Source organism: Anas platyrhynchos, chromosome Z, assembly GCF_047663525.1.
Source record: "Anas platyrhynchos isolate ZD024472 breed Pekin duck chromosome Z, IASCAAS_PekinDuck_T2T, whole genome shotgun sequence".
NCBI lineage: Eukaryota > Metazoa > Chordata > Aves > Anseriformes > Anatidae > Anas > Anas platyrhynchos.
The window spans coordinates 37338089-37350959 of record NC_092621.1 but is presented as its reverse complement, the minus strand read 5'-3'; the positions used below and the strand labels follow the sequence as shown (position 1 = coordinate 37350959).

The window sequence follows — 12871 nt, the reverse complement described above, 5'->3', positions numbered from 1 at the left end:
CAGGACAGCAGGGAGCTTAGAATACAGTAACATTCATTGGGAAAGTCAGGGAAAAATTATCCTTATTGCCATCACATCAAACATTACTTTTTAAATCAAGGAAACATGCTACTTAAATAAAAACATTTCACAACTCAATCTAACTTCAGGGGAACGCAGTGCCTATTTTCCAAATACAAAAGTATATACACAGTCTTCAGAGTGTGGATTCCTCTTTCACTTTACCTAGACTCAGGACAGACTTCTGCTGACTTTCTGGTGTTTGCAGCAGTAGAAATGCTAGCCCAATTATACACTGTTCTGCTGGAAACACCTACAGAGAAAAAGAAAAAGAGGTTCAAGTTATCTTTGTTTTTAGAGGGGATAAATAGTAGAAATAAACAGCAAACAAAACTCCTTAAGGAGTTTCTCCATACACTGTAGTGGATGCACAGTGACACAGTGTATGCAATGAAGAATACAAATAGGGTGTTAGAAGTATTTTAATAGAATTACTACAACTTCATAATTTGTTACATCATTCAAACCTTTTTAACTCAGTTTAAACCAGTTTTTTTGGTAAAAAGCTAACTTAACACATTACAGCACCAGTTAATTTCTTTCCTCCTGGAGGTTTTTAAACATGAAAAAAAAAAGCTTTCAAAACAGCACTGGTCACTTGCAGATTAATGTCATGCATCAACATCATGTCTTTGACACAACATTCTTAAAATGTAAGGGTTTTGTTTGTTTATTTGTTTGCTTTTTTCTTTTTAACCCTCCCTGCCCCCCCAAGCTCTTACCTCTTTTAAAAGCTCAAAGTTGTCCTCTATTAAGGATATCAAAGATGAACATTCTCCTGTTATATTTAAACACACTTCACAGAAGCATATCAGTTGCAGACAAAATTGGGATAACTGGTCTTTCCAAAATGTGGGGTAGCGCAACAGGCTGAGGAACAGCTCTTGCAGAAAAAACAAGGCTTCTGTAACTTGTGGCAAGTCTTTAAGCTGCAAACAGGTAATTAAAAAACACATTCTGGTTTAGTTGCCCTTCCCTATCCATGCAGGATTCCCCCAGCTTTAACATTACCTTCTACTAGCTCTACAGTCTTCTCATTGCAAACATTAGTAAGACTTTGAAGATATATCTATGAACTAAATTCCGGAATCTTTGATATACATTACTACAGAATTGACTGATTTAAGGTCCTAAAATAGGATTAGAAACACATGAATGAATAAAAAGGCTTCTTGGTAGCTGATGAGAAAAATCCCATGCTCCTCAAATGCAGTAGCAAATACATCCAATTATTGGGGTTCTATCAGCCAAATAAAACAACCTGTATGGGGATTTCACACAATTATGTTCTTGTAACAGAAATATCCTAGAAATATCCTGCTTTAGGATATTTCCTTGTAATGCAACCAAGATTTAACATACACGTATGTCTCAAAAGAGAAGTGCAGTTGTATTATCTTCCTCCAGAGCACCACGTAATTTAACAGTTACAAGAAACGAAAAGCCATACTCAAAGAAGTGGCATATCCCAAAGCACTTGGTGCTATACTTAAAAGCCAAGCAAATAGTTTTCCAGTAACAGGTTGCCTTAAAATGCTAATTCTTCAGATATGCCTATCGCACTTCTACATTTCTGCACTTGGAAGTTCCAGTTCCAAGCAAACCTTGCTATTCTGCTACAAACCCTGAAGCCAGCACTAGGATAACACAGCAGCCTTGCCTATTCTTGATTGTTAGTCCCTCTGAGTAAATTCTGTGAATCATCTGCTCTAACCAGAACCCTCATGCTCACTGAATTCTTCAGCAGAAAAGTCTGCAAGTGACCAAATGTACTTTTGACCAGTGGTTGATATTGTAAGGGAATACAATTAGGAAGCATTTCAGCATATCTACAGTTACAGAATGATAGAATCGTCTAGGTTGGAAAAGACCTTCAAGATCAAGCCCAACCATCAATCTGACCTACTAAGTCCCATCACTAAACCATGGCCCTTAGTGCCACTTCTACACATCTCTTAAGTACCTCCAGGGATGTGGACTCCACCACTTCCCTGGGCAGCCCACTGCAGTGCTTGACCACCCTCTCCATCAAGAAACTCTTCCTAATATCTCAGAACAAAGGATTAAGTGAGGCTGGCCTTAAAGGAAGATTAAGAAGAACCTGGGGTTCAGAGAAGAAAGGAGAAGGAATGACAGTACATTAAACATGCTTCTTCAAGCAGTATTTCCCTTTCCATTGTGAAATGATCTCAGGCCAGGCAGAAACATACAATGGATAAAGATAAAGTATTCACAGAAGTTTTAAAAAATGGAAATTAATGTTAAAAAAAAAAAAAGGTGGAAGTCCCAATGAGCACAGAGGAAATAAAGGTTCATAACTGAGTTTACAGGTTGTCTTCAGTGCCATTTTGTGGCTAATTTTTACCAAGTCAGAATCTTGGTCATACATTAAGGACACAATGTTTCCCTGAATATCTCGTGGAATAAAGACAAAAAATCAGAAGCATCCCTATGACTAAAAAGGACAGCAAGTACTTGCCATCACAAAGACTAGACCTGAACCATGACAGATGTGTATAATAAAAATTATTTGTCCATGACACGTGTGTATAATACAAGTTATTTATACAATATACATTATTTGTAATACAAATTACATTGTGAGAAGTAGCTACCAGTAAAAAATATACTTTACTAGTAAAATCCCTAGGAGAAAGAAGTTACTATATTTCCTTGTAGCCTATTTAGTTTGACATTATGACTATTTTCAAACCCTCTCTGTATGGCAATAATACCACAACACATCATGTTTACTTGAAATTAAAGATGGTGTTCTAACTGTATTACGGAGTAAAGAAAAAGGTACACAGAGAACAAAAAAGCTTGACCAATGTCACAGTAAGGCATGAGGCAAAGCAGAGCTATTAACTTGAATCAATACCCTAGGTCTAAAAGGGACAGAAAAACTGAATCCTAGCTCCAAGCAAATGTCATTGTCAACTAAAAAGTACATTCAAAAGCTTCAGCATATTACAGAGGGACTAAGTTTTGCCTTTAGATCCATTAATCCTTCTATTACAAAGAGGAACACAGAAATACCTAGAAGTACTTAAATCACGCTTCTCATATAGTTTGTTTCATTTTGACACAATTTTTAAGTTAACAGGACAATAAGGTTTTGACAAATAGACTACAATTTAACAATATTCATGGGTATCTCCTACAAGATTACCATATGTTTCCTGAGCAACTAATGGTAAATAGATGTTGTAAGCATCTTGCAAATTGCATCTTAATAGGCAGATTTAAACACCTAAAAAATAATCACTTTCTCCTAGGAACAGACAGTTTATTAGATTTCTCTGCTATCAACAAATGAGGTCTACAGGAAATGGAAGACAGTGCTATATTTGCACACTTGAAAGGCAGTAATAGTACTATCACTGCCCTGATAGTACTCATAAAAGGCAATGTTAGGCAACAACTCTACCTGAAGGTGTGGAATCAAATCATATAGAAGTTGAAGAATCTGGCGTTCCAGCACAGATGGTGCTTCAGTGTGCTTTGGACCACGTGGCTGAAGTAAAATCCTAAGTAATCCCATTCGCAGTTCAGCATTTTCCCGTAACTGAGATGGTTCACAATACAGGTATCTTAGAAATGGAGCCATTATACCAACACAAGAACTTTGTGCCCTGCAGTTCAAAAAATAAGTTTGCCAAGATTGTTTTCTACTATAAACTGAACAAGCTACAAAGAAAACCCAAGCAATGTGACATTCCCTGGGTCTGCAGTAATTTACAGGATAGAATTAACAGAAAGGTGCTATGACAAGCATTAATAGTTCTCACCAAAAACAGTTTGACTTACTGGCACAAAGAACTTACACAAGGCCACAAACAGCAATTATACAATGAAGTGCATTCAGATAAGACAGTATTTAAGCATGAGTATGACTTGAAATATACTTGCAGATCATGACACACGGCTTTTTTTTTTCTTTTTTTTTTTTTTTTTAAGTCATCAATTCAAGAAAGTGACTTTCCTTGCTGAATGTCCAAGAGACTATTGTATCATACTGAAGCAGTACTTGGACAACACTATTCAGAAACACCTCAAAATACAAGAAATGATTTCATTTAAAAAGAGCCATCCATTCCTTCCTAGTTGTTTCCTATAGTTGTTAAAGACCATTGGCCAAAAACAGGTGGTTTAACTTACATAGCTTTCTGACAAATAATTTACCATAGAATAAGTCTTCCAGTTTGACCATGTTACAAATACCAGCTCATCTTGACATTATTAGAACAAGCAAATTAAGTTAATGGTCAATACATTAAAAATATACAGAAAATCAAAATTGTTTCAAACAAGATTCAACCCTGATGTAGAGCTTGAACATAACTCCCTAATAAACCCACGTCAGTATATTCTCAGTATAGAAGTTAGTCCACAGAAACCTTTATACAAAAAGCAACAAGGGAGTTTAAGGTGTCTGCCAAGTAAGGTTAACTCCTATTTTAATGCCATATAATACACCAGTAACAAATTCACAGTTCATTCCACCAGTCAGACCTCTGACAAGACTCTTCATGAGTCCCAGATTTAGCAGCTGAGTAGAGAAACAAATCTGCAGATAACATTTTAAAGACTCTGATTATTTAAATTGAACAAAACGTGTTTTGTTTTTTTTTTTTTAATTATTTATTTATTTTTTTATTTGAGAGTCTCACTGCTGATCACATAGCTAAGGTCTACCAGACATTTAAGAGATTAATGAACTTATTTTACTTGTTTAATCAGAGCAACAGAATACAGAAGTCAGTTTCACTGTACCATTGCTGTGCTGGATTTGCACAAGTCTTTGAGAAAACAGGAGGAAAGAGATCCTTTTTATCTGAAATGCATACATATGGCTCTAAAAATCACTAAAAACATTTGCCTGCAAGGCTGCTACAACATTTGGTATCTTACACTGAAGATTTATTGGACAAGTTTCTTGGAGATGAGCATGAAAGAATGTTGAAATTGTTGGTAACTTAGATATTTGTTTCTTGTTAAGACTTTTTATAACATGACTGTGCCGTTGATTTTCAAGAATTATGGACCGTTTGTAGAGATCTCATCCATAGGTATGAGATATAAACTCCCATGCTTTCTCTGCATTGTTTGCATGTTTTGCTTATATCTGCATCATCTTCATCTAAGGAATCAAAATCTTGGCAAACATCGATCATTTTTTATCCCTGTAAAACTCCACTTGCCAAAATATGCCGAAGAGCACAGTTTTCAATGGGATTAGTAAAGTGTTTTTCCATTAGTAGCTCAATTACAGTATCCATGGTATCTGGCATATAACAGGGATCCATTTTTTTTTTTACTATTATTCTCTGTAGTATATTATATTCTAATATATTATTTACTATTATGAGACTTTATTTTTACCTCTGCTTACAAAAGCAAGTAATCAAAATTGATTGTTTTCAAGCAAATTTCTCAAAATATTATCAACTTTGCACAAATTTCTCCAAATCCATGAAAAAAAATATTAACACAGAAGAGTTAAGAAATCAAAATTAAAACCTGGATTCTTTATGGATCATCTTATTACTGTGTTGTTCTGATTTTAAACTTTAAATCGTGTCATTACATCTTATAATTATCTGTTTTGAAAGACATTCTTCTTACTGCTTACATACAAACCTTGACCATTGCAGCTACCTTCAAGAAAGAAATATTCTGACTCAATTCAGTTATCTACATTTTTTTTTTTTTTCATTCATTTATTTACCTCTCTGGACACTGTTGGAAAAATACTGTTATCTGTTGCAGTAGAACCGGCCAGCATTCGGGTCTGTTTTCAAGGATGGTGATTAATGGATGAGGACTGTTCCTGAAATACAGAGAAATCATATTTGGGTCTACAATGCAAAACATGAGCGTACAAGGTAACTATGATCAGCATAAAAGTGGCTGCTGAAATAGACAGTTTAGTTCCCTCATATTACCAGCTCCGTTTACCAGCTTTGCTATGACTGTTACACTATCAAATGAGCACATCTTACTGGATGCTTGGGAAACATGAATAAAATGAAGAGTCTATTTGGAAAGCTTTGACCCTCTTCTATTTTTGTTTAAAATCAACACCTAAGGATCACTGATTAGTTGTGTTGCCTGACTTGCACTGTTAGCACCACTAGGCTCTAGCAGTAGTGTCCAAGTAATACTCACAGAATAATTTCAACCAAGGCGCAACTCATTCCAGTCTTTCAAGCACATGTACAAATATCCAGTGTGTGAAGCCAGAGACCATTTGTCCTGCCAAATACTTTAGACCTGCTCACAACTGACTATCCTTCCCCCCAGTCCTTTTTCAGGGGTAGGGAGAAGAGAACAGCTGGCCACACCAGCAGCCTAGAAACGTGCTCTTTTCTGCCAGCCCTGTGACAATTGTCACACTTGGAAAGGCCACTGAGACCTCAGAGTCACTTGCTCTTCTCAGATCAATCTCTTATCACCAACACTGTCCCCACCTCCAGAGTCCATGACTGAAGGCCACCCACACCCCGAACTGCTAAGCACCCATTGAACAGTGACAACCCTTAAACACCAATTGCTCCCATCAAACAGTGATAGGAGCAGGTGGGAAGAGAAGCTGAGCAGGAGGTGAGGGGAGCCTGAAGTACACTTTTTGTTCTCTAAGAAGCAAAACTAAAGTTACTGTACTACAGCATGTTTGCATGAGAAAGGAAAATGGAGTACTGGAGCCTGAATATTAAATTTCCTGGAGAGATGGCGCACTGGAAAGAAGTGCTGACGTGAAACAAATTCATCACTGTCTCCAACACCTTTTTCTGGAGTCACCCACTGTCCTTGCCATGACTTACTCTCTCTCCTGCTTACTATAACCCTTACTCTCATGTGCTTGCTAAGTATCCTCTTTCTCCCCAGTTCCCTCTTCTGCTTCAGCCAACTACAAGCATGGTCCCGTAGACTCTTTTCCGGGATACCAACAGCTTAACAGCATGTATCCGGATACCTCCCTGCTCTCAGAGCTGAAACAACATTCCTAATAGCAAGACAGAAAAGTTGCAAGGGGAAAGTCTTGCTGATTCCCACAGATCTGCTAGACACAAGATTAGAGAGCACAGCTATGGGAATAAATGGAAAGGCAACAGATGCGCATGTACCACATAAGGTTGGCAGACAGAGAGGCACCATAAATCTAGAAACTACAGCTGATGAAGAACATCACCTTCAGCTTAGTTAACAGCACTCCTGTCTGCATGCTCATCAAATCTGTGCTACTTACTAGGAGACTTGGTATGTATTGATTGAGTGTGTACTGACTGTCTACAGCACTGAGTTATCTGAGACGCACCAATTTAAGCGGTACATCTCTTCTCAAGAGACTTGGCCTCAGACACCAGGCCTTTTAAATAAAACAGTAAGAAGGAACTGAGAGGGAAAAAAATAAAAAGAAAGCACATTCGCACATCTAGCACATACACATCCAAAATATACTAAGGCTCCTTGCAGGTGTTTACAAGCAAACTGATTTTCATGTATGCAAGCTGAAACACTGCACTGGAGAAGCTGTTAGTTTTCTTAATACACTGTTAATTTCACTACCAAGTGATGGAGTCAAATGAGCCTCTTAGAAAAGATTTATAGCAGCATTTGGTTTCGTCATTGTTGTTTTTTAAAAAGTAGTGGAGGCAGGAAGTCCGAGATCTGAAGCAGTCTTTTTGTTACAGAAGGCAACAAAAAATAAATTTAGACACACTCATATTCAACAGTGTTGTGCTACCAACACAAGCATTTGCAGCAGCACCAAACAAATTCAGCTGCAAGTGAAGTGAACTGAGATCTGCAGGAATCCCATTTAAAAAAAAAAAATGCAGCAATTTTAATAAAATATTTTTAGATTTTGAAGAGAAAGTAAGTTTTGTTCAACTGTTTCTTTCTAGAGCTTCAAAGTACATAGGATCTTTGCGTGCAAATATATAGAAAATCTCGCTTTGATTTAAAAAGCATCTTTTGCTACAGAAGCATATTCACACGGCAAAAAAGTTTCGTAATATGCTTTTAGGCATCAAGAATAAGTATTTGTTTTTTACTGATAGAGACATGATTGATTAATATGACCTCTGAGACCACCTACAAGGTTGTCATTCCTAAAGACAAATGGAAAATGGAAATGCCTTCCATCACTTTAACTAATCTAAAAGGAGTGTAATTTAAATTACTGTACGTAAATCTCCAAAAAAGAATTCACATCACCAAAGAAAGGTTGAGGTAGGAAATTATCTCTGAAGGCCACCTGGTCCAACACCCCTGCTCAAGCAGGGACACCCAGAGCAGGTTGCCTGGGACCATGTCCAGATGGCTTTTGAAGATCTCCAAGGAGAGGGACACCACAGCCTCTCTGGGCAACCTGTGCCAGTGCGCAGTCACCCACAGACTGAAAAAATGCTTCCTAATGTTCAGAGAGAGCCTCCTGTGTTTCAGTTTGTGTCTATTGTGTTTTGTTCTGTCACTGGGCACTGCTGAAAAGAGTTTAGATCTGTCTTCATTGCAATCTCCCTGGTAGCTTTCAGCTTACTCAGGCACCTAGCTTAAATCAGTCACTGGAACAATTCATGAAGCACAGAAGATATTTTTTTTACACTGAATTCTTCCCTCTGTTCCTCAAATAATTTTTCTTCAAAAAAGGTGTGATTCTCTTCAAGAAAATAAGTAATTTGAAATTACAGGGACTTTCACAAGACTGACCAATGTGATGGACTACATACAGCACGTTCAGAAAACATATATTAAGTAAGATCATAAGGATGCATGCATTACAGCTCTGGTATTCATTTGGGAGCTAGAGGTGTCATACTTGCCATATTCATTACCCTAAAATTTGTTTACTTCTATCTGTGGTCTTCAAAGGCCCACCTTCCTTGATTCTGCAAACATTTTAACGAATAGTATCCTACAATCTGTGTACAAAGACTAGAAATACTAAGGTTATTGTCACTTTATAACTTTCCAAGACCACACACAGTATACCGGAAACAAAAAAAAGTAGTTGCCCGTCTACCACTAGAGTCCAGGAAATCATAGACAGGACCATTTTTGACACAGCTAGCTAGAAATAATACAATTCATATCACGCCAGAACCTTGAAAGAGTGCAGCCAAGTATGAGACATACAGAGCGACAACATCTGCTCATTTCACAGAATCACAAAATCGTGGAACAGCTTGGGTTGGAAGGGATCTTAAAGACCACAGAGTTCCAACCCCGCTGCCATGGGCAGAGATATCACCCACTAGACCAGGGCACCTCCCATAGACCGGCTTGCTCAAAGCCCCAGCCAACCTGGCCTTAAACACTTCCAGGAATGGGGTATCTACAGCTTCTCTGGACAAAATTTCAATACCTTTTTCACTACTTTGAGATTTAATTACCTTTCCTACTGAGAGGAGTGTATCTTTAGATATTTAAGTGCTCCTGCTGAGATCAGTAAAGCCTTTAAAAAGTAGGCACATGACAGGTCAAGTCCAAAATTAAAATGGCTTAGTATCCAGAAAAAAAAAGTAAGCCTTTTGTAGCAAATTTTGTGTGCTCTGATACTAACATAACTGCACTGAACTGGACACTAAAAGAAATCTGTTAAGCTCCACAATGAACAGTGATTAATAATGAAACATCAAAACAAGCAAAACAAGAAAGTTACATTTGGTAATGCTTTTGGCAGTAGGAAAATTAGGTGTGTACCAGGAAATTTATCTTCAGCACAAACTTAAGGATCCCTCACACAACAGTATGAAATGCACATCATTATAATTCTTCTATCCTAACCTATTGCCAGTGGCTTCAGGATAAAGTAAAATGCAACCAGACATAGCTATCCAGCTGTAAATACGCGAGCATCTAGGGAAACAATGAGTTGTCTTATGAAGGGACAACAATAAAACAAAAGTTATTAACTTTAAGGTCACCTCAACCTTTTTGTTCCATCTCTGGACATGAGAGAGCTCCAATCTGATTTGGAGAACAAATTCAGTGATGGATTGCTTTTTCTGTATGAGGAAACAATGTCTGCAGTCAAAACACATTTCTATGCGTGCCGCTGTAACCCTGACCCTTTCAGAAACATGATGTAGTATTTTATTCCATCTAACATGAATTTTGAAAGCATTTTTCTATCTTCTCTATATTTTGATTTCAGAAAGTTTATTACAAGCTGAACATATAGGAAATACAGCTCTCCAGAATTTTTAAGACAACAAAACCACGCAAAGTGAATTATTAATAATAAGAAAACACTAGTCCGTTTAAAAAAAAAAAAGTCAATGGCTTCCAGCAAAAATGTGTAGCCAAGGTGCTATAAATGTCTGCCATAACCCAACTGGACTGAGGATGCTGACAAACGTTTCTCATAAAAATTGCTCTTCCCTGCCCTTTCACTCCATTCAGCTTGAGGTTGGGTTACTGGACAGGCATATTAATATTCACAGGAAACCAGCGGACAACTTTATGCCAGACCAGAGAGAGAATGAGTCCACTGGGAATGCTCAGTTCTCACCCAAAGTGAGAATGACTTCCAGGCTACTTCTGTTTCTGCTACAGCTGGTCCCCACTTCATCAAAAAAATGCAGACCATCCCATATGTGAATTTAAAAGTCACATCAATTATTTCACACATCCTTACAAAATAGCATATTTGGTTTGGTATTTATCTGCCCTTGGAACACTAGTTATTCAGAAAGACAGCAATACTTATGCAGCTTATGGAAACAATTAGGAACTAAATGATAAATGAGGCTGTTCTCTACCAACTTAACCAGGGTAAAAGGAACATTTCCTGCTTTCTACAACAAGAGAGACAATCCCTTCCCTATTTTCCAAGGTTGATTTGCTTAAAAAAAGTGGAGAATCTCAGCCCTAAAGGTACAAAAGCTTCCCGCCCCAAAAACTAGAAAACGTAACCAGACAAAATTCCCCAAGTTGCACAACATTATTTTCCCCCATTTCTTTTCAAGATCTGTTCGCAACATTGTATCATCACAAGAAGACGTATTGTAAAAGTAGCTCGATTATCCACAACTAACATTGGCCTTAAAGCCAAATCTATTTTTAGCCCATAATATTGTCTCAACAAACATCCAAGGAAATGAGAACTGCAAACTCCTTCTGAACATACTTCTACTTTTGAATCTTCATTAATGATTTCTGTACAGAATATTTTTGCATAGCTGACAGCATAACACGAGAATAACGTAACAGGATGTTTCTACTGCTGAGTCATTGTACATATTCTCAAATTTCTAAGTTTTAATGACATCTGCACAATAACACTCTGGTGCAATATACTAGAAACACTATAGCGTATGATAGAATTCAATTGTAACACTTGTTACTTAACAAGTCATTGAATAAGGACATACCTCTTTGTACACAAAAAAAACCCACAAATGTCAGATGTCAAAAATCAGAGCATTTTGACCTAGTAGGCATTGAAGACTAAGTCAAACAACTAATGTAATGTTTGTCTTCACTGGAATAAAGCAGAAGCAAAAGGAAAAACAAAACAAAAAAAATGTATTGGCTAAGTCTAAGACATGCAAGTCTGCTGTTGATTTCTATTTCTCTATTAATTTAAATAACTGTAAACAATTTTGAATTATAAAACTTCACCTTTTCCTTGTATACTACCAGCATTTTTGATTTTGCACAGGAAAAAATAAATAATCTTTCGTTGCCCAGCTGGAGGGAGGCTGTTCCTGTATTCCAACCACATCCTACTGCCTTCTTTTTCATACGGAGCCTGGATTAAGCCCCTTTAACTTAGCCTCTTCTGCCATGAGACATAAAAAAAAAAAGTTTATTTACTACAGAAGAAAAAGTTTTCAAAAGACTTTCATCTCACTAGCCTTCATTACCTGCTTTTTCAATGCAATTTGTTCTTTAGAAGTATGAACTTCGTATAAAGAACTGATGTAACCAGAAAAACAAAGACACACAGGAGTTCAGGAATGCTCATCCTGAATATCCAGCTCTCCAAAAGTGTCTTCCACTTTACCTAAGCAAAATGAAATAGTGAGGATAAGACATGATTCTCCTCTGCCTAACAGTGCCTTTTATACTCGTAAAGCATTACAGCTACAACATGCTATTGTATCTGTTCCCTGAATAAAATAAAATTTGAAAGGCATTCATGACCAGAGCTTGGATCTTCTCCAGATGAAGAAGACACAAAAGTAGCTGTTAATATCAGCACTGACTCATGGTTTCTCTAGAGCTGGATGAAATCTCCAAGATGTCCCCTCAGGAAGACTGCTACTGCACGACAAGCTGCTTTTTATTAGTAGCTCTCAATGCATTTTGAAATCATTTATTTTTACATGGCAACCACTTTAACAGTAGAAGCAGTTAGTAACCTCACTTTGATAGCAGAAACAAAGCTGGAAAAATAGGTAGAGGGAAGTGGAACCCAGTCTACCTAACATAAAAGGACCACTGGCAATCACCAAGCTACGAAGTATGCAGAAGTCCCAATATTTATTTGTTCTTCTTCTCATACAGCCTTCCTGTTGCCATTGCCCCTCTTGAGCTTCTGGTGGTTGTCTTATCTCTCTACTATTGAACTCCTTAAAACTTTCAACCAAGTATCACAGAATCAGTGAACTGTTTAAGTTAGAAGGGACATCCTGAGATTATCTAGCCAACCCATCTGCAAAGGCACAGTCAGCTAGAGAAGGCTTCCCAGAACCCAGAACTTTGATCATCTCCAAGAACAGAGGCTCCACATCCTCCTAAGCAACCTGCTCCAGTGCTTGATCACTTGCAGGGTCAAAAAAAAACAAACAAAAACCAA

General features: G+C 37.4%; 1 protein-coding gene across 3 annotated transcripts in view; it reads right to left on the bottom strand.

The window, feature by feature from the left end:
• The window catches only part of FOCAD (focadhesin), a 117519-nt gene that overhangs the window by 87396 nt on the left and 17252 nt on the right, over positions 1 to 12871 (bottom strand). For all 3 annotated transcript variants that reach the window (XM_038170177.2, XM_038170179.2, XM_038170178.2), the window contains 4 exons: positions 5792 to 5893; positions 3491 to 3695; positions 783 to 989; positions 226 to 313 (listed from right to left, as the gene is read on the bottom strand). In XM_038170177.2, coding sequence (XP_038026105.1) covers positions 226 to 313; positions 783 to 989; positions 3491 to 3695; positions 5792 to 5893 — 602 coding nt within the window. The remainder of the gene's footprint in view (positions 1 to 225; positions 314 to 782; positions 990 to 3490; positions 3696 to 5791; positions 5894 to 12871) is intronic.